This window comes from Chiroxiphia lanceolata, unplaced genomic scaffold (assembly GCF_009829145.1).
Source record: "Chiroxiphia lanceolata isolate bChiLan1 unplaced genomic scaffold, bChiLan1.pri scaffold_81_arrow_ctg1, whole genome shotgun sequence".
Lineage (NCBI taxonomy): Eukaryota > Metazoa > Chordata > Aves > Passeriformes > Pipridae > Chiroxiphia > Chiroxiphia lanceolata.
In genome coordinates, this window is record NW_022476539.1 from 27,977 (window position 1) to 49,556 (window position 21,580).

The window sequence follows — 21,580 nt, forward strand, 5'->3', positions numbered from 1 at the left end:
GGACCCCAAAACCTGCCCTTGACAACCTTTGGACCCCCCCTGGAGACCCCAAAACCTGCCTTTGGACCCCAAAACCTGCCTTTGAGAACTTTTGGACCCCCCAGACCCCAAAACCTGCCCCCACCGATGGCACTCGGACCCCCCCAGACCCCAAAACCACCTCAATGTCTGCCCCCAACAACCCCTGGACCCCAAAACCTGCCCCCCTCAAAAGCCCCTGTGCCCCCCCCAGACCCCAGAACCTGCCCCTGACAACCCCTGGACCCCAAAACCACCCTAAAATACCCCCAAACCACCCCAAAATACCCCAAGCCACCCCAAAATAACCCCCAAACCACCCCAAAATACCCCAAGCCACCCCAAAATAACCCCAAATACCCCAAACCACCTAAAAATACCCCAAAACCACCCTAAAATACCTCAAAGCCACCCTAAAATACCTCCAAACCACCCCAAAATACCCCAAAGCCCCCCCAAAATAACCCCAAAATACCCCAAACCACCCCAAAATACCCCAAAGCCCTCAAAATACCCCCAAATAACCCCAAAATACCCCAAAGCCCCCCCAAAACAACCCCAAAATACCTGAAAGCCACCCTAAAATTCCCCAAACCACCCCGAAATGACCCCAAAATACCCCAAAGCCCCCCCAAAATAACCCCAAAATACCCCGAAGCCCCCCCAAAATACCCCAAAGCCCCCCCAAAATACCCCAAACCTCCTCAAAATAGCCCCAAACCACCCCAAAATAACCCCAAAGCCCCCCTAAAATAACCCCAAAATACCCCAAAGCCCCCCCAAAATACCCCAAAGCCCCCCCAAAATACCCCAAAGCCCCCCCAAAATAACCCCAAAATACCCCAAAGCCCCCCTAAAATAACCCCAAAATACCCCAAAGCCCCTCCCAAAATCTCCCAAAGCCCCCCCAAAGTGACCCCAAAACCACCCCAAAATAACTCCAAAATACCCCAAAATAACCCCAAAATCCCCCAAAGCCCCCCAAATAACCCCAAAGTCCCCCCAAAATACCCCAAACCACCCCACAATACCCCAAAATGACCCCAAAATACCCCAAAATAACCCCAAACCACCCCAAATAACCCACTGATATAAAAGGGGACCCTCTCTAATGGGGGGGGGGGGGGAAATGACCCCAAAATCGATGGGAACCCCAAAATTGAGGGGGGGGGACACACAGACCCTAAAAACGGGGGAGGGGAAGAAAAGACCCCAAAATTAAGGGGGGACAACCCCGAAAACAACCCTAAAATGAGGAGAGACCCCCAAATGTGCCACCCCCAAATCAAGGGGGACCCCCAAACCCCCCCCCCCCCCTTTTTATCCCATTTTTGACCCCAAATTGAAGCTCCAAACCACGGTTTGGGGGTGGTTTTTTTTTTAATGGAGGAGGAGGGAAATATTTTATTCCTATTAATCAAAAAATTTTGGGGGGTTTGGGGATTAAATAAGACGAGGAAAGGGGTAAAAAAAGGGGGTGAGGGAGTGTTTTGTGGGGTCCCCCAAATTAAGGGGGGGGGTTTTAATGGGTTCCCCTCCCCCCCCCCCGAACCCCCCCCCCAAAAACCAACAAGAAAAGGTCGAAAATCGGGGTAAAAACGGTGCCATTTATACAAATATAGTGTTTTTATAAAGAGATTTTGGGGTCGGGGAGGGGTTTTGGGGGTCGGGGAGGGGGTTTTTGGGGTCAGGGAGGGGGTTTTGGGGTCGGGGAGGAGGTTTTTGGGGTCACGGGGGGTTTTTTTTTTTCCCCCCTTCCTGAGCCGCTCGTCTAGAAAATAATTTATTGGGGGTTTTGTTTTTGGGGTGGGGGTGGTAAAAGTGCCTTTTTTTTAACTTTTCCCGCACCTGGAAGATCCTTATTATTATTATTATTATTATTAACCCTTAATTAATTACTCGGCGTTAATTATTATTATCATTAATTATTTAAAGGATTTAGACCCCTGGAAATGAGGGAGGGGAGGGGTTGTAGGGGAAGGGGGGGGGGGAAGGGGTGGACCCCAAACCCCCCCTTATTGCCTTTGTGGTTCCCCCCCCCCTCCCAAAAAATTCCAGCTGCTCCTGGGGGGGGGTAAGGGGGGGCTTTGGGATCTATAGGGGCGGGGCTGGGACCTATAGGGAGCCCTCGGCCCCATAAGGGGGGGTTTTGGGACCTTTAAATCCCCTCGGCCCCATAGGGAGGGTCTTGGGACCTGTGGGGACCCCTCGGCCCCTTAGGGGGAGGTTCTGGGCCCTATAGGGACCATTTGGCCCCATAGGGACCCCTTGGCCCCATAGGGGGGGTTCTGGGCCCTATAGGGACCATTTGGCCCCATAGGGACCCCTCGGCCCCATAGGGGGGGTTCTGGGCCCTATAGGGATCATTTGGCCCCATAGGGACCCCTTGGCCCAACAGGGACAGTCCTGGGCCCTATAGAGACCCCTCAGCCCCACAGGGACAGTCCTGGGCCCTACAAGGATCCCTCGGCCCCATAGGGAGGGTCCTGGGCCCTGTAAATCCCCTTGGCCCCACAGGAACAGTCCTGGGCCCTACAGGGACCATTTGGCCCCATAGGGACCCCTTGGCCCTACAGGGACAGTCCCAGGCCCTACAAGGATTCCTTGGCCCCATAGGGACCCCTCAGCCCCACAGGGACAGTCCCAGGCCCTATAGGGGCCATTTGGCCCCATAGGGAGGGCCCTGGGCTCTCTAAATCCCCTCGGCCCCACAGGAGGGGTTCTGGGCCCCATAGGGACCATTTGGCCCCACAGGGACAGTCCCGGCCCCTACAAGGATCCCTCGGCCCCATAGGGAGAGTCCTGGGCCCTACAGAGACTCCTGGGCTCCATAGGGCTCCCTCGGCCCCACAGGGACAGTCCTGGGCCCCACAGGGCTCCCTCGGCCCTATATGGAACCTCCTGGCCCCACAGGGACGGTCCCGGCTCTGTCGGGATCCCCTCAGTCCCCTACGGAAGCTCCTGCTGCCATATGGAGTGTCTTGGTCCCATATGGAGTGTCTTGGTCCCATATAGAATGTCTTGGTCCCATATGGGGGGGTCTGACCCCAAAGGGATGGTCCCAGCTCTGTATGGACACCCCCAATCCCATATGGAGGGTCCTGGTCCCCTATGGAGCTTATGGTCCCATATGGAGCATCTGAAACCCATAGGGACACCCCCAATCCTATATGGACACTCCTGATCCCCCCAATCCCATATGAAGGGTCCTGGTCCCCTACAGAGCTTGTGGTCCCATAGGGAGGGTCCCAGTCCCACAGGGACACCCCCAATCTCATAGGGACACTCCTGATCCCCCCAATCCCATATGGACACTTCTGGTCCCCTACAGAGCTTGTGGTCCCACAGGGACACCCCCAATCCCATATGGACACTTCTGGTCCCCTACAGAGCTTGTGGTCCCACAGGGACACCCCCAATCCCATATGGAGGGTCCTGGTCCTCTATGGAGCTTGTGGTCCCATAGGGAGGGTCCTGGCCCCACAGGGACACCCCCGATCCCATACGGAGGGTCCTGGTCCCCTATAGAGCTTGTGATCCCATAGGGAGGGTCCTGGCCCCACAGGGACACCCCCGATCCCATACGGAGGGTCCTGGTCCCCTACAGAGCTTGTGGTCCCATATGGAGCATCCCAGCCCCACAGGAACACCCCCGACCCCATATGGGGGGTCCTGGTCCCCCCCGATCCCATATGGAGGGTCCAGGTCCCCTACAGAGCTTGTGGTCCCATATGGAGCATCCCAGCCCCACAGGGACACCCCCGACCCCATATGGGGGGTCCTGGTCCCCCCCGATCCCATATGGAGGGTCCAGGTCCCCCCAGTCCCATCTGGACCCCCCCCGGTCCCTGTGGGAGCCCCTCGGTCCCATCTGGAGACCCCCCCCCGGTCCCAAAAAGTCCCCGGGATGGATCCAACGGACGCCCTCGGTCCCATCCGGCTGCTCCCGATCCCATGGGGGCAATCCCGGGATTCTTGGGGTCTCAGTGTCCCAGGGGGGTCTCGGTGTCCCCAGGGGGTCTCGGTGTCCCCAAGGGGGGGTCCCAGAGCCCCCCAAATCCTCCAGAGCCCCCCCAGATCCTCAGTCCCAGTCACAGCTCCTGGAGAAGCTCCGGCTGCTCCCGATCCCACGGGGACAATCCCGGCACTGTTGGTGTCCCCAGGGGGGTCTCCGTGTCCCCAAGGGGGGGGTCCCAGAGCCCCCCAGATCCTCCGGAGCCCCCCCAGATCCTCAGTCCCAGTCACGGCTCCTGGAGATGCTCTGGCTGCTCCCGATCCCATGGGGATGATCCCGGCATTGTTGTGGATCCCAGGGGGGTGTCCTTGTCCCCAAGGGGGTCTTGGTGTCCCCAAGGGGGGGTCCCAGAGCCCCCCAAATCCTCTGGAGCTCCCCCCCAGATCCTCCTGGAGAAGCTCCGGCTGCTCCCGATCCCACGGGAGATGTCGCTGTCCCAGGGGGGTCTCAGTGCCCCAGGGGGGGTCTCGGTGTCCCCAGGGGGGGGTCTCGGTGTCCCCAGAGGGGTCCTGGAGCCTCCCTGGTCACCCCCCATCTCTCTCGGGGGTCGTTGGTGGTCCTGGCCCTGGAGAAGCTCTGGAGAAGTTCTGGAGAAGCTCCGGTTGTTCCCGATCCCACGGGGACGATCCCACAGGAGACGTCGCTGTCCCAGGGGGTCTCTTTGCCCTGGGGGGGGGTTCTCTTTGTCCCAGGGGGTGTCTTTGCCCTGGGGGGAGATCCTGGAGCCCCCCCAAGCCCCTTGTGCCCCTCAGGGCTCCTCAGCCGCCCTGGCCCCGGAGAAGATCCCGGAGAAGCTCCGGAGAAGCTCCGGCTGTTCCCGATCCCACGGGGACGATCCCACAGGAGACGGCGCTGTCCCGGGGGGGGTTCTCTTTGTCCCAGGGGGTCTCTTTGCCCCGGGGGGAGATCCTGGAGCCCCCCCAGACCCTCCTGTGCCCCTCAGGACTCCTCGGCAGCCCCGGCCCCGGAGAAGATCCCGGTGAAGCTCCGGCTGTTCCCGATCCCACGGGGACGATCCCACAGGAGACGTCGCTGTCCCGGGGGGGGTTCTCTTTGTCCCAGGGGGTCTCTTTGCCCTGGGGGGTGATCCTGGAGCCCCCCCAGGTCCCCCTGTGCCCCTCAGGGCTCCTCAGCCGCCCTGGCCCCGGAGAAGATCCTGGTGAAGCTCCGGCTGTTCCCGATCGCACGGGGACGATCCCACAGGAGATGTCGCTGTCCCAGGAGGTCTCTTTGTCCCAGGGGGTCTCTTTGCCCTGGGGGGAGATCCTGGAGCCCCCCCAGGCCCCTTGTGCCCCTCAGGGCTCCTCGGCAGCCCCGGTCCCGGAGAAGATCCTGGCGAAGCTCCGGCTGTTCCCGATCCCACGGGGACGATCCCACAGGAGACGTCGCTGTCCCAGGAGGTCTCTTTGCTCCGGGGGGGGGTCTCTTTGTCCCAGGGGGTCTCTTTGCCCTGGGGGGAGATCCTGGAGCCCCCCCAGGCCCCTTGTGCCCCTCAGGGCTCCTCGGCAGCCCCGGCCCCGGAGAAGATCCTGGCGAAGCGCCGGAGCTGCCGCGCGGCCGAGGTGGATTCCTGCTGCAGCCGCCGGTTGTTCTGGCGCAGGTTGGCGACCTCGGCCTGGAGAACCACCTTGTCCTGCTTCTCCTGGGGGCAAAAGGGACACCCTGGCACGGGACACCCCCACTCAGGGGCCTTTTGGGGTCCTGGGGCCCCTTTTTGGGGTCCTGAGCCCTCAATTCCCCCTTTTTTGGGGTCCTGGGACCCCCTTTTTGGGGTCTGGAGAACCACCTTGTCCTGCTTCTCCTGAGGGGGAAAAGGGACACCCTGGCACGGGACACCCCCACCTGGGGGCCTTTTGGGGTCCTGGGACCCCTTTTTGGGGTCCTGTGTCCTCATTTCCCCCTTTTTTGGGGTCCTGGGACCCCCTTTTTGGGGTCTGGAGAACCACCTTGTCCTGCTTCTCCTGGGGGGGCAAAGGGACACCCTGGCACGGGACACCCTGACCTGGGGGCCTTTTGGGGTCCTGGGACCCCTTTATGGGGGTCCCCATTCACTTTTTGGGGTCCTGCACCCCCTTTTTGGGGTCTCCACTCACTTTTTGGGGTCCTGTACCCCCTTTTTAGGATCCCCACCCCCTTTTTGAGGCCCTGTACCCTCAATCCTCCCTCTTTTTGGGGTCCTGCACCCCCTTTTTTGGGGTCCTGCACCCCTTTTTCGGGGTCCTTTTTCCCCCAGTCCCCCCCTCTTTGGGCTCCCGGCCCCCCCCAGTTTTTGGGGTGCCCCTTTCCCCCCTTCCCTCACCTTTTCCAGGTCACTGTGGAGCTGTTTCAGCATCGCTTCCAACTGGGAAACCTTCCCTGGCAGGTCCAGGGGGGCCGGGGGGTGACTGGGGGGGCACAGAGAGGGAATTGGGGACCCCCCCAGACCCCCAAAGGGGTCCCCCCCCACTTTGGGAGGGGTCCCCAAAATCCTAAAGGGGAAACGGGACCCTCGGGGTGAACCCCCCACCCCTCACCCCAAAGGGGGGGACAGAGGATTTAGGGGACCCCCCCCCACCCCAAAGGGGGCCCAGAGGATTTTGGGGACCCCTCCCATCCCAAAAGGGGGTCCAGAGGATTTTGGGGACTCCCCCACACCCTAAAGGGGGTCCAGAGGATTTTGGGGACCCTCCCATCCCAAAAGGGGGCCCAGAGGATTTTGGGGACCCCCCCCAACCCAAAGGGGGCCCAGAGGATTTTGGGGACCCCCCCACACCCTAAAGGGGGCCCAGAGGATTTTGGGGACCCACCCCTGGGTGTGTCCCCCCCACCTCAAAGGGGGCCCACCCCCCTTTTTTGGGTTCCTCCCCTTTTTTGGGGTCCCACCCCCTTTTTGGGTTCCCATCCCCCTTTTTTGGGTTCCTCCCCTTTTTGGGTTCCTCCCCTTTTTGGGGTCCCACCCCCTTTTTGGGGTCCCACCCCCTTTTTTGGGTTCCCGCCCCCCTTTTTTGGGGTTCCCACCCTCCTTTTAGGGTTCCCCCCCCCCTTTTGGGATTCTACACCCACTTTTTGGGGTCCCACCCCTCTTTTTGGGTTCCTCCCCCTTTTTGGGGTCCCACCCCCTTTTTGGGGTCCCACCCCCCTTTTTTGGGGTTCCCACCCTCCTTTTAGGGTTCCCCCCCCCTTTTGGGTTCCCACCCCCCCTTTTTGGTTCCCCCCCAGGACTTTGGGGTCCCCCCTCCCCCCCCGTGTTTTTTGGGGGTTTCTGGGGGTACCTGAGGGGGGGGAGGGGCAGCGCCGGGGGTCTCTCAGGGGGCGCGGGGGGGTCCGGGCTCAGGGGGGGATCCGTGAGGGAGAACAGGGACACGGCTCTCTGCACTGAGGGGGGGTCAGCACCCCAAAACCACCCCAAAATACCCAAAAATACCCAAAAACCACCCCAAAATACCCAAAAACACCCCCAAAACACCCCCAAAACAGCCCAAAATACCCCAAAAATACCCCAAAACCCACCCCAAAATACCCCAAAACCACCCCAAACCACCCCAAACTACCCCAAACACACCCCAAATACCCCCAAAATACCCCAATACCAAAAAAATACCCAAAAAACACCCCAAAATACCCCAAAATACCCCCAAAATACCCCAAAACCAGCCCAAAATACCAAAAAAACCCACCCCAAAACCAGCCCAAAATACCCCAAATTACCCCAACCCCCCCAAACCAGCCCAAAATATTCCCCAAAACCAGCCCAAAATACCCCAAAATACCCCAAAACCACCCCAAACCACCTAAAAATATCCAAAAATACCCAAAAACCACCCCAAAACCACCCCAAAATACCCCAAAATACCTAAAAGTACCCCCAAACCACCCCAAAATACTCAAAAAACACCCCAAAATACCCCAACACCCCCCCAAATACCCCAAAATCACCCCAAATACCCCAAAACCACCCCAAAATACCCAAAACACTCCCCAAACCACCCCAAAATCACCCCAAATACCCCCAAACCACCCTAAAATACCCAAACAACACCTCAAACCCACCCCAAAATACCCCAAAACCACCCCAAAACCACCCCAAAATACCCCAAGATACCCCAAAACCACCCCAAAATACCCAAAAAACACCCAAACCCACCCCAAACCCACCCAAACCCACCCCAAAATACCCAAAAAACACCCCCGAACACCCCCAAAATACCCCCAAAACACCCAAAATACCCCCAAAACACCCTAAAATACCCAAACAACACCTCAAACCCGCCCCAAACCCACCCCAAAATACCCCCAAAATACCCAAAAACCATCCCAAAATACCCCAAACCCACCCAAAACCACCCCAAACCCACCCAAAACCACCCCAAAATACCCAAAAAACACCCCCAACCCCTCCCAAAATACCCCCAAACCACCAAAAATACCCCCAAAACACCCTAAAATACCCAAACAACACCCCAAAACCACCCCCAAAATACCTCAAAACCCCCCAAAACACCTGAAAACCAGCCCAAAATACCCCCAAAACACCCCAAAACCCACCCCAAAACTCCCCAAAATACCCCCAAACCTCCCCAAAATACCCCAAACCACCCCAAAAAACACCCCTAAAATGCCCCAAAACCACCACAAAATGCCCCCAAACCACCTTAAATATCCCCAAACCACCCCAAAATATCCCCAAAACCACCCTAAAATACCCCAAAATCACCCCAAATGACTCTCCAAAAATACCCCCAAACACCCCTAAACCACCCCAAAATACCCCAAACCCACCCCCAAACCACCCCAAAATACCCCAAACCACCCCAAAATACCCCAAAACACCCCCAAACCCCAAAATCCCCACCCCAAAATACCCCAAACCACCCCAAAAATACTCTAAAAACACCCCCCCAGCCCCTTTTCACCCCCCCAAAGCCCCCCCAGACCCTTTTCACTCCCCAAAAATCCCCCCAAATCCCCCCCAGACCCTTTTCACCCCCAAATTTTGGGGTTCCCAGGGATGGGGTTCCCTCCCCCCATATTTTGGGGTTCCCTCCCCATATTTTGGGGTTCCCTCCCCAAATTTTGGGGTTCCCAGGGCTGGGGTTCCCTCCCCCCCATATTTTGGGGTTCCCTCCCCATATTTTGGGGTTCCCTCCCCAAATTTTGGGGTTCCCAGGGCTGGGGTTCCCTCCCCCCCATATTTTGGGGTTCCCTCCCCATATTTTGGGGTTCCCAGGGATGGGGTTCCCTCCCTCCCAAATTTTGGGGTTCCCAGGGATGGGAATAAATTTTTTGAGGTCTCCAGGGACGGGGTTCCCTCCCCCCCATATTCTGGGGTTCCCAGGGATAGGGTTCCCCCCCTATCCCAAATTTTGGGGTTCCCAGGGATGGTTTTTCCCCCCCCCATCCCAAATTTTGGGGTTCCCAGGGATGGGGTTCCCTCCCCCCCATATTCTGGGGTTCCCAGGGATGCTTTTCCCCCCCCATCCCAAATTTTGGGGTTCCCAGGGATGGTTTTTCCCCCCCCCCATCCCAAATTTTGGGGTTCCCAGGGATGGGGTTCCCCCCCTATCCCAAATTTTGGGGTGCCCAGGGACAGGAACAAACTTTGGGGTTCCCAGGGACGGGGTTCCCTCCCCCCCATATTCTGGGGTTCCCAGGGATGGGGTTCCCTCCCCCCCATATTTTGGGGTTCCCAGGGACGGGGTTCCCTCCCCCCCATATTTTGGGGTTCCCAGGGACGGGGTTCCCTCCCCCCCATATTTTGGGGTTCCCAGGGATGGGGTTCCCTCCCCCCCATATTCTGGGGTTCCCAGGGACGGGGTTCCCTCCCCCCCATATTCTGGGGTTCCCAGGGATGGGTTTTCCCCCCCCATCCCAAATTTTGGGGTGCCCACCTTCGTAGGCCTTGGCGGCGCTGACCAGACTGGCCCATTCCAGCCCGGCCGTGTCGGGGAGGGGGATCAGACCCGGGTCCATCCGGCGCAGGGGCAGCTCCGGCCCCGCCCCGGGGGCTGGGGGGACACCCCAAAATCACTCAGGGACCCAAAACCACCCCAAAACCACTCATTTCCCCCCAAAAAACCCCCCGAAACATTCACGCTCCAAAAACTCCCATTCACCCCCCACCCCAAACTGTCCCTCCAGCCCCCAAATTCCCTCTTAAATCCCCCCCTAAAGGCCCCAAATCTCCCCTTTCAACCCCCAAATTTCCCCCAAACACCCCAAATTCCCTCCTAAATCCCCCCCAGCCCCCACAAATCTCCCCCCCCCCCAAATTCCCTTTCAACCCCCAAATTCCCTCCGAAATCCCCCCCAAATCTCCCCTTTCACCCCCCAAATTCCCTAAATTCCCCCCAAACCCCCCAAATTCCCCCCGAAATCCCCCATTCCCACCCCCAACCCCCCCTCAAATCCCCTCCCCGACCCCCCAAAATTCCCCCTCTGACCCCCCCAAACACCCCCAAATCCCCCCCAAATTCCCTCCTAAATCCCCCATTCCCACCCCAAACCCCCCTCAAATCCCCTCCCTGACCCCCAAAATTCCCCGAATCTCCCCCAAACACCCCAAATTCACTCCCAAATCCCCCCAAATCTCCCCTTTCACCCCCCAAATTCCCCAAATCCCCCGTAAATCCCCCTTTCCCACCCCAAACTCCCCTCAAATCCCCCCAAATCTCCCCTTTCAACCCCCAAATTCCCCCCTAAATCCCCCTTTCCCATCTCCAAACCCCTCTAAAATCCCCCCAAATCTCTCACCCCCTAAATTCCCCAAATTCCCCCCAAATTCCCCCCTAAACCCCCTTTTCCCACCCCCAACCCCCCTCAAATCCCCCCCAAACACCCCAAAATTCCCCCTCTGACCCCCCAAATTCCCCCCTAAACTCCCCATTCCCACCCCAAACCCCCCTCAAATCCCCTCCCCAGACCCCCAAAATTCCCCCTCTGACCCCCCAAACACCCCAAATTCCCCCCAAATCCCCCCTTTCAACCCCCAAATTCCCCAAATCCCCCCAAATTCCCTCCTAAACCCCCCATTCCGACCCCAAACTCCCCTCAAATCCCCTCCCCAGACCCCCTAACCCCCCCCAAAATTCCCCCAAATCCCCCAGACCCCTCTCAAATGCCCTCCTAGACCCCCAAAATTCCCCCTCTGACCCCCCAAACACCCCAAATCCCCCCTAAACCCCCCAAATTCCCTCCTAAATCCCCCCAAATCCCCCCTTTCAACCCCCAAATTCCCCAAATCCCCCCGAAATCCCTCCATTCCCACCCCCAAACCCCCCTCAAATCCCCTCCCCAGACCCCCAAAATTCCCCCTCTGACCCCCCAACCCCCCCAAATTCCCTCCTAAATCCCCCCAAATCCCCCCTTTCAACCCCCAAATTCCATCCTAAACCCCCCATTCCCACCCCAAACCCCTCTCAAATCCCCTCCCCAGACCCCCAAAATTCCCTCTCTGACCCCCCAAACCCCCCAAATCTCCCCCAAACCTCCCCTTTCAACCCCCAAATTCCCCCAAATTCCCTCCTAAATCCCCCTTTCAACCCCCAAATTCCCTGCTAAATCCCCCCAAATCCCCCCTTTCAACCCCCAAATTCCCCAAATTCCATCCTAAACCCCCCATTCCCACCCCAAACCTCCCTCAAATCCCCCCCCAAACACCCCCAAACTCCCCCTCTGCCCCCCCAAACCCCCCCCAAACCCCCCCAAACCCCCCCCAAATCCCCCCAAACCCCCCCAGCCCCTCACCCTTCCTGTCCTGGGGGTGCTGGCGCCGGCTGGGCAGGGTGGAGGAGGGATAAATTCCCGGGAATGCCTCGGGCTCCAGGGAAGGGGCAGCGGGATACGGGGGGTCCCGGCGCCCCCCACACAGGCTCTCGTCGGACAGAGTCCTCTGCAGGGGCTGGGGCACAACAGGGGGTCACAACGCGGGGACACCCGGGGGACACTCGGGGGACACTTGGGGGACACTCTGGGGACACTTTGGGGACAGTTTGGGGACAGGGGTCACTTTGGGGACACTGCGGACAGGGGACACTCTGAGGACACTCTGAGGACACTTTGGGGACACTTTGGGGACATTTTAGGGACAGGGGACACTTTGGGGACACTTTGGGGACACTTTGGGGACAGGGGTCACTTTGGGGACACTTGGGGGACACTTTGGGGACACTTTGGGGACAGGGGACACTTAGGGGACACTTTGGGGACACTTTGGGGACAGGGGTCACTTTGGGGACACTTTGGGGACATTTGGGGACAGGGGTCACTTTGGGGACACTTGGGGGACACTTTGGGGACAGGGGACACTTTGGGGACACTTTGGGGACAGTTTGGGGACACTTTGGGGACCCCCTGGGGGACATTTTGGGGACACCCTGGGGACATTTTAGGGACACTTTGGGGATATTTAAGGACACTTTGGGGACACCCTGGGGAAAAAGGCCTGGAATTGTGGGAATTGTGGGAACTGTGGGAATGGGGGGAATGGTGGGAATGGTGGGAATTCCAGGAATGGTGGGAATGGTGGGAACTGTGGGAACTGTGGGAACGGTGGGAATGGTGGGAATGGTGGGAATGGTGGGAATTCTGGGAATGGTGGGAACTGTGGGAATGGTGGGAACTGTGGGAATGGTGGGAATTATTGTGGGAATGGTGGGAACTGTGGGATTGGTGGGGATGGTTGCAATGGTGGGAATGGTGGGAACTGTGGGAATGGTGGGAATTATTGTGGGAATGGTGGGAATTATTGTGGGAATGGTGGGAATTCCACAAATGATGGGACTGGTGGGACTGGTGGGAATGGTGGGAACTGCGGGAATTATTGTGGGAATGGTGGGAACTGTGGGACTGGTGGGAACTGTGGGAATTATTGTGGGAATGGTGGGAATGGTGGGAACTGTGGGAACTGTGGGAATGGTGGGACTGGTGGGAACTGTGGGAATTCTGGGACTGGTGGGACTGGTGGGAATTCCAGGAATGATGGGACTGGTGGGACTGGTGGGAATTCCAGGAATTCCGGGAGTGGTGGGAGTGGTGTCTCACGGGGGGGTTTTCGGGCTCGGGCCCCGCGCTGTCCATGAGGATGAGACGTTTCAGGTCGTCCTCGATGGTGGATTTGGGGGCGCGGCGGGGGGAGCGCAGGTCCCGCAGAGAGGCCCGGAGACGGGGCTGCCCAAACACGTTCACCTGCCTGGGGGGGGGAAAACAGGGAGTGGGGCATCCCAAAATCCATGGGGAAATCCCAGAATCCAGAGGGGAACCCCAAAAAAATCCTAAATCCAGAGGGGAACCCAAAAACCCCAGGAGTGAAGGTCCCGGAGACGGGGCTGCCCCAACACCTTCAGCTGCCTGGGAGGGGGGAAAAATAGGGATTGGGGGATCCCAAAATCCATGGGGGACACCCCAATTCCAGAGGAGAACCCCCAATCCAGAGGAGAACCCAAAAAAACCCCCCAAATCCAGAGGGAGCCCCAAAATCGAGAGGGGAATCCCAAAAACCCCAGGAGTGAAGGTCCCAGAGCGAGGCCCGGAAACGGGGCTGCCCCAACACCTTCAGCTGCCTGGGAGGGGGGAAAAGAGGGATTGGGGGATCCCAAAATCCATGGGAGAATCCCAGAATGAAGAGGGGAACCCCTAAGAAACCCCAAATCCAGAGGGAGCCCCAAAATCCAGAAGGAATCCCCAAAAACCCCAGGAGTGAAGGTCCCGGAGACGGGGCTGCCCAAACACGTTCACCTGCCTGGGGGAGGGGAAAACAGGGATTGGGGCATCCCAAAATCCATGGGGGAATCCCAGAATCCAGAGGGGAACCCCAAAAAAATCCTAAATCCAGAGGGGAACCCAAAAACCCCAGGAGTGAAGGTCCCGGAGACGGGGCTGCCCCAACACCTTCAGCTGCCTGGGGGGGGGGAAAAATAGGGATTGGGGGATCCCAAAATCCATGGGGGACAACCAAAATCCCAGAGGGGAACTCCCAATCCAGAGGGGAACCCAAAATCCTACAGGGATCCTTCAAAACCCCAAAAACCCCAGGAGTGAAGGTCCCGGAGACGGGGCTGCCCAAACACCTTCAGCTGCCTGGGGAGGGGAAGAAAACAGGGATTGGGGGATCCCAAAATTCATGGGGGACAACCAAAATCCCATAGGGATCCTCCAATCCAGAGGGGAATCCCCAAAAAAATCCTAAATCCAGAGGGAGGCCCAAAAAACTCCAGGAGTGAAGGTCCCGGAGACGGGGCTGCCCAAACACGTTCACCTGCCTGGGGGGGGGAAAACAGGGAGTGGGGGATCCCAAAATCCATGGGGGAATCCCAGAATCCAGAGGGGAACCCCCAATCCTGAGGGGAATCCCAAAATCCTACAGGGATCCCTCAAATCCCCAAAAACCCCAGGAGTGAAGGTCCCGGAGACGGGGCTGCCCAAACACCTTCAGCTGCCAGGGGAAAAAGAGGGATTGGGGCATCCCAAAATCCATGGGGGACACCCCAAATCCAGAGGGGAACCCCAAAATCCTACAGGGATCCCTCAAACCCCCAAAAACCCCAGGAGTGAAGGTCTTGGAGACGGGGCTGCCCAAACACGTTCACCTGCCTGGGGGGGGGGAAAAACAGGGATTGGGGCATCCCAAAATCCATGGGGGAATCCCAGAATCCAGAGGGGAACTCCCAATCCTGAGGGGAACCCAAAATCCTACAGGGATCCCTCAAATCCCCAAAAACCCCAGGAGTGAAGGTCCCGGAGAGGGGGCTGCCCCAACACCTTCAGCTGCCTGGGGGGGGGAAGAAAACAGGGATTGGGGGATCCCAAAATTCATGGGGGACAACCAAAATTCATGGGAGAACCCCAGAATCCAGAGGAGAACCCCAAAATCCTACAGGGATCCCTCAAACAGCCCCAAATCCCCCTTTTTGGGGTCCTGCCCCCCCTTTTTGGGGTCCTGTGCCCTTTAACCCCCTTTTTTAGGGTCCTGCCCCCCATTTTCAGGGTCCTGCCCCCCGTTTTCGGGGTCCTGTCCCCCCATTTTTAGGGTCCTGCCCCCCCTTTTTTGGGTCCTGTGCCCTCTGACCCCTTTTTTTAGGGTCCTGCCCCCCCTTTTTTGGACTCCTGTGCCCTTTAACCCCCCTTTTTAGGGTCCTGCCCCCATTTTCAGGGTCCTGCCCCCCGTTTTCGGGGTCCTGTCCCCCCATTTTTAGGGTCCTGCCCCCCTTTTCAGGGTCCTGCCCCCCGTTTTCGGGGTGCCCCACTCACTTTTTGGGCTCGGGGGGCTCCTCGGGCCGTTTCCACGCCGGGGCTTTGCCCCTCCCGGGGCTCTTGGAGAAGAAGGATTTGGGGACGGAGGCGGAAAGTTGGGGGGCAGCCGAGGGGGGGAGGGGCCGGGGGCTGGAACTGCCGGAAAAGAGGGATCAGCACCCGGGAATTCCCAAAAAAATCACACCTGCCCACCCTCAGCCCCCCCCAGAGGGGAGGTTTGGGGGGTTTGGGGGGGATTTGGGGGGGTTTGGGGGGGGGATTTGGGGGTTGAAAGGGGAGATTTGGGGGGATTTAGGAGGGAATTTGGGGGGTTTGGGGGGATTTAGGAGGGAATTTGGGGGGTTTGGGGGGATTTAGGAGGGAATTTGGGGGCTTTGGGGGCTTAAAGGGGGGATTTAGGAGGGAATTTGGGGGGTTTGGGGGGATTGAGGAGGGAATTTGGGGGCTTTGGGGGGATTTAGGAGGGAATTTGGGGGCTTAAAGGGGGGATTTAGGAGGGAATTTGGGGGATTTGGGGGCTTAAAGGGGGGATTTAGGAGGGAATTTGGGGGCTTTTGGGGGCTAAAGGGGGGATTTAGGAGGGAATTTGGGGGCTTTGAGGTGTTGGAAGGGGGGATTTAGGAGGGAATTTGGGGGTGTTTGGGGGGATTTGGGGGTTGAAAGGGGGGATTTTGGGGGGGAATTTCGGGGCTTTGGGGGGTTAAAGGGGGGATTTAGGAGGGAATTTGGGGTGTTTTGGGAAATTTGGGGGTTGAAAGGGGGGATTTAGAAAGGAATTTGGGGTGTTTGGGTGGGATTTGGGGGTTGAAAGGGGGGATTTAGGAGGGAATTTGGGGTGTTTTGGGGGTATTTAGGAGAGAATTTGGGGTTTAAAGGGGGATTTTGGGGGGAAAGGGGGAACTTGGGGGTAAAGGGGGAATTTGGGGGGTTGAAAGGGGGGATTTATAAGGGAATTTGGGGGGTTTAGGAGGGAATTTGGGGTGTTTGGGGGGTATTTAGGAGGGAATTTGGGGGTTTAAAGGGGGATTTTGGGGGGAAAGGGGGAATTTGGGGGGTTGAAGGGAGGATTTAGGAGGGAATTCGGGGTGTTTGGGGGGTATTTAGGAGGGAATTTGGGGTTTAAAGGGGGATTTTGGGGGTAAAGGGGGAATTTGGGGGGTTAAGGGAGGATTTAGGAGGGAATTTGGGGTGTTTGGGGGGTATTTAGGAGGGAATTTGGGGGGTTTAAAGGGGGAATTTGGGGGTTTAAAGGGGGATTTGGGGGGTTGAAGGGAGGATTTAGGAGGGAATTTGGGGTGTTTTGGGGGTATTTAGGAGGGAATTTGGGGGGGGTTAAAGGGGGATTTTGGGGCTACAGGGGGAATTTGGGGGGTTGAAGGGAGGATTTAGGAGGGAATTCGGGGTGTTTGGGGGGTATTTAGGAGAGAATTTGGGGTTTAAAGGGGGATTTTGGGGGGAAAGGGGGAATTTGGGGGGTTGAAGGGAGGATTTAGGAGGGAATTTGGGGTGTTTGGGGGGTATTTAGGAGGGAATTTGGGGTTTAAAGGGGGATTTTGGGGGTAAAGGGGGAATTTGGGGGGTTAAGGGAGGATTTAGGAGGGAATTTGGGGTGTTTGGGGGGTATTTAGGAGGGAATTTGGGGTGTTTGGGGGGTATTTAGGAGGGAATTTGGGGTTTAAAGGGGGATTTTGGGGGTAAAGGGGGAATTTGGGGGGTTGAAGGGAGGATTTAGGAGTGAATTTGGGGGTTTAAAGGGGGATTTTGGGGGTAAAGGGGGAATTTGGGGGGTTGAAGGGAGGATTTAGGAGGGAATTCGGGGTGTTCTGGGGGATTTAGGAGGGAATTTGGGGGTTTAAAGGGGGAATTTGGGGGGTTAAAGGGAGGATTTAGGAGGGAATTCAGGGTGTTTGGGGGGTATTTAGGAGGGAATTGGGGGTGTTTTGGGGGCTTTGGGGGGTTTTTTGGGGGGATGAGGCCGAACACGAGGGTGACAACCCCCACCTGGGCTTGAAGGCGGCGTCGGGAGCGGCGCCGGAATTCCCGGTTTTCTGCCGGGAGAAGCTTTTCCCGGAGGAGGAGCCGGGAGGGGGAGGGGGCGGAGGGGACGGCTCCCGCTTGGAATCCGCCCCTCCTCCGCTGGCGGATTTGGGAATCTTGTCCCGGGGGGGCCCGGCCCGGGAGGGGGGTTTGGGGAGGGCGTCGATGCCGCTGTCGCTGGATCCTCCTCCCCCCCCTTTGGCGCCGGGATCGGGGTCGGAGCCGGCGCCGGGATCCGAGGGGTCGAACCAGCGCTCGTCGCTGTGGCCGCTGGAGGCGTTGCTGGACAGGGTGGTGGTGCTGGAATGGCTGGAATACGGAGCCTCTCCCGCCTGGAAAAGGGACGGGAGGGAATGGCGGGGGGGGGCGGGATGAGCCCGGGAGCGATCCCGGGATTCTTGGGGGTCCTGGAATTTCCGGGAGTCCCAAAATCCCTGCGGCTCCTGGAATTCCTGGGGGGGGGGGTCCCAGGAGTCCTGGTGGTCCCAAAATCCCTGGGACTCCTGGAGTCCCTGGGGATTCTGGAATTCCTGGTGCTCCCGGGATCCCTGATGTTCCCAAAATTCCTAGTGGTCCTGGAATCCCTGGTGCTCCTGGAATTCCTGGGGGGTCCCAGGATTCCTGGTGCTCCCAAAATCCCTGGTGGTCCCAGAATCCCTGGGACTCCTGGAATCCCTGGGGATCCTGGAATTCCTGGGGCTCCTGGAATCCCTGGGGATTCTGGAATTCCTGGGGATCCTGGAATTCCTGGGGCTCCCAGGATTCCTGGTGGTCTCAAAATCCCTGGGGCTCCCAGAATCCCTGGTGCTCCCAAAATCCCTGGTGGTCCCAGAATCCCTGGGACTCCTGGAATTCCTGGTGCTCCCGGGATCCCTGATGTTCCCAAAATTCCTAGTGGTCCTGGAATCCCTGGGGATTCTGGAATTCCTGGGGATCTTGGGATTCCTGGGGGTCCCAAAATCCCTGGGGGTCCTGGAATTCCTGGGACACCTGGAATCCCTGGGGATCCTGGAATCCCTGGGGATTCTGGAATTCCTGGGGCTCCCAGGATTCCTGGTGGTCCCAAAATCCCTGGGGGTCCTGGAATTCCTGGGGTTTCCAAAATCCCTGGTGGTCCTGGAATCCCTGGTGCTCCTGGAATTCCTGGGGATCCTGGGATTCCTGGGGGGCCCAAAATCCCTGGGGGTCCCAGGATCCCTGGTGCTCTCAGGATCCCTGATGTTCCCAAAATCCCTGGGGGTCCCAGGATCCCTGGTGCTCCCGGGATCCCTGATGTTCCCAAAATTCCTGGTGGTCCTGGAACCCCGGGGACTCCTGGAATCCCCAGTGGTCCCAGAATCCCTGGTGCTTCTGGAATCCCCTGACGATCCCAGAATCCCTGCTGTTCCCAAGATTCCCTGCTGTTCCCAGGATCCCTGCTGTTCCCAGAATCCCTGCTGTTCCCAACATCTCTGCTGCTCCCAGGATCCCTGCTGTTCCCAGGATCCCTGATGATCCCAAAATCCCTGCTGTTCCCAGGACCCCTGGTGGTCCCACGATCCCAGGTGTTCCCAGGACCCCTGGTGATCCCAAAATCCCTGGTGCTCCCAGAATCCCTGGTGCTTTTGGAATCCCCTGGTGATCCCAAAATCCCAGGTGCTCCCAAAATCCCTGCTGCTCCCAGGATCCCTGCTGTTCCCAGGATCCCTGCTGTTCCCAGGATCCCAGGTGTTCCCAGAATCCCTGCTGTTCCTAAAATCCCTGCTGTTCCCAGGACCCCTGGTGTTCCCAGATTCCCTGCTGTTCCCAGGATCCCTGCTGTTCCCAGAATCCCTGGTGCTTTTGGAATCCCCTGGTGATCCCAAAATCCCTGCAGTTCCCAGAACCCCAGGTGCTCCCAAGATTCTCTGCTGTTCCCAAGATTCCCTGCTGTTCCTGGGATCCCTGGTGCTTTTGGAATCCCCTGCTGTTCCCAGGATTCCTGCTGTTCCCAGGTTCCCTGCTGTTCCCAGGAGCCCTGCTGTTCCCAAAATCCCTGCTGTTCCCAGAATCCCTGCTGTTCCCAGGATCCCTGCTGTTCCCAGAATCCCTGCTGTTCCCAGATTCCCTGCTGTTCCCAGGATCCCTGCTGTTCCCAGATTCCCTGCTGTTCCCAGGATCCCTGCTGTTCCCAGGATCACTGCTGTTCCCGGGATCCCTGCTGTTCCCAGGATCCCTGCTGTTCCCAGAATCCCTGCTGTTCCCAAAATCCCTGCTGTTCCCAGAATTCCTGCTGTTCCCAGATTCCCTGCTGTTCCCAGATTCCCTGCTGTTCCCAGATTCCCTGCTGTTCCCAGGAGCCCTGCTGTTCCCAGATTCCCTGCTGTTCCCAGAATCCCTGCTGTTCCCAGGTTCCCTGCTGTTCCCAGATTCCCTGCTGTTCCCAAAATCCCTGCTGTTCCCAAAATCCCTGCTGTTCTCAGATTCCCTGCTGTTCCCAGATTCCCTGCTGTTCCCAGATTCCCTGCTGTTCCCAGGATCCCTGCTGTTCTCAGATTCCCTGCTGTTCCCAGATTCCCTGCTGTTCCCAGGATCCCTGTTGCTCCCAGATTCCCTGCTGTTCCCGGGATCCCTGTTTTCCCAGCTGACCTTGGAATGCCGGTTGGGGGAATCCTTCCCACTGGGCTCCTGCCGTCCCGGGCGCTTCCCGCCGGGCAGCCGGGCTTGTGCCGGGACGTGCCAGAGGGGCTCTGCAATTCCAGAGGTGCCGCGTCACCGGGATAACCCCAGAGCCCAGGGGTGTATCCCGGGCCATCCCGAGCATTCCCGACATTCCATACCCGCCTTGTGGCGCTCCATGGTGCTCTCGTGGCTGCTGATCCCGCCGGACGAGGAATCGTCGTGGCTCGAGTGTCCCGAGTGTCCCGAGTGTCCGGAGTGTCCCGAGTGTCCCGAGTGTCCCGAGTGCGGGGTCGCCCCGTACCTACCCCGGGAAACACGGGAATGGCGCCTCACATCCCAAAAAACCCCGGTGTTCCCCCCCCGAATTCCCGGATCTCACCTCTCCGGGGAGGGTTTGTACCGCGCGTAGGCAGCGCCGGCGCTTCCCGGCGCGGAGAAGCTTCCGGAAGGTTGCCGGTACGGCTGCGCCGGAGCGGCACCGGCGGCGGGGGCGGCGTGGGGGGTCTCTGGGAAGCTCAGGGGCCTGGGGGGAAAACACAGGGATGTGCTGGGGTAGGAAAACAGGGATGTGCTGGGGTAGGAAAGAAAACACAGGGATGTGCTGGGGTAGGAAAACAGGGATGTGCTGGGGTAGGGAAACAGGGATGTGCTGGGGTAGGAAAGAAAACACAGGGATGTGCTGGGGTAGGAAAACACAGGGATGTGCTGGGGTAGGAAAACAGGGATGTGTTGGGGTAGGGAAACAGGGATGTGCTGGGGTAGGAAAACAGGGATGTGCTGGGGTAGGGAAACAGGGATGTGTTGGGGTAGGAAAACACAGGGATGTGCTGGGGTAGGAAAACAGGGATGTGTTGGGGTAGGAAATCAGGGATGTGCTGGGGTAGGAAAGAAAACACAGGGATGTGCTGGGGTAGGAAATCAGGGATGTGCTGGGGTAGGAAAACACAGGGATGTGCTGGGGTAGGAAATCAGGGATGTGCTGGGGTAGGAAAGAAAACACAGGGATGTGCTGGGGTAGGAAAACAGGGATGTGCTGGGGTAGGAAAACACAGGGATGTGCTGGGGTAGGAAAACAGGGATGTGTTGGGGTAGGAAAGAAAACACAGGGATGTGCTGGGTTAGGAAAACAGGGATGTGCTGGGGTAGGAAAACACAGGGATGTGCTGGGGTAGGAAAGAAAACACAGGGATGTGCTGGGTTAGGAAAACAGGGATGTGCTGGGGTAGGAAAACAGGGATGTGCTGGGGTAGGAAAGAAAACACAGGGATGTGCTGGGGTAGGAAATCAGGGATGTGAGGGAACTCCGGAGCTCTCCCGGTGCCCCCCCCTCACCTCTTGCCGTGGGGCGGTTCCCGGTGCGGTGCCGGCGGCGCTTTGGCGCGTTTGGGCGCGGCCGGGCCGCTCCACTGCCAGCCGGCGCTGCTCCGGAACGGCGGCCGGAACGCCGGGAAGGGCTCCGGGTCGGCCTTGGGCTCCACGGGGCACGAGCCCAGCTCCAGGGATTCCGACCAGCCCCTACGGAGAGACGGGGGAGTCACGGGCAGGGCTGGCACGGGGATGGCACAGGGATGGCACAGGGATGGCACCAAGGACACGGGGATGGCACAGGGATGGCACCAAGACACAGGGATGGCACCAAGGACA

General features: G+C 58.6%; 2 protein-coding genes across 2 annotated transcripts; both read right to left on the bottom strand.

The window, feature by feature from the left end:
- Positions 1 to 2,046: 2,046 nt before the first annotated feature.
- LOC116781895 (collagen alpha-1(I) chain-like) lies at positions 2,047 to 5,198 on the bottom strand. The gene is made up of 9 exons (XM_032677696.1): positions 4,831 to 5,198; positions 4,493 to 4,610; positions 4,306 to 4,370; positions 3,686 to 4,155; positions 3,295 to 3,330; positions 2,735 to 3,120; positions 2,658 to 2,695; positions 2,214 to 2,401; positions 2,047 to 2,174 (listed from the first exon to the last, which is right to left on the bottom strand). Exons 2-8 carry the CDS (start codon positions 4,566 to 4,568, stop codon positions 2,255 to 2,257), a joined length of 1,218 nt encoding a protein of 405 aa, XP_032533587.1. The 5' UTR covers positions 4,569 to 4,610; positions 4,831 to 5,198; the 3' UTR covers positions 2,047 to 2,174; positions 2,214 to 2,254.
- On the bottom strand, positions 5,192 to 21,451 carry LOC116781892 (signal-induced proliferation-associated 1-like protein 3; the record flags this gene model as incomplete). Its single annotated transcript, XM_032677684.1, has 12 exons — positions 5,192 to 5,675; positions 6,333 to 6,417; positions 7,285 to 7,387; positions 9,901 to 10,017; positions 11,756 to 11,909; positions 13,052 to 13,199; positions 15,257 to 15,394; positions 17,261 to 17,628; positions 19,904 to 20,004; positions 20,095 to 20,237; positions 20,316 to 20,459; positions 21,269 to 21,451. Coding segments are annotated over 12 exons (1,834 nt in total), but the record flags the coding sequence as incomplete, so codon positions are not given.
- Between the last annotated feature and the right edge of the window lie 129 nt (positions 21,452 to 21,580).

Coding starts and splice junctions, on each gene's coding strand:
- LOC116781895 (XM_032677696.1), bottom strand. CDS start 4,568: ATGGGGGGTGACCAGGGAGGCTCCAGGACCCCTCTGGGGACACCGAGA. Junction 4,371..4,492: donor TGGGGACACCGAGACCCCCC/CTGGGGCACTGA, acceptor GGGACCCCCCCT/TGGGGACACCAAGACCCCCT. Junction 2,696..2,734: donor CCTATGGGGCCCAGAACCCC/TCCTGTGGGGCC, acceptor GCCCAGGGCCCT/CCCTATGGGGCCAAATGGCC.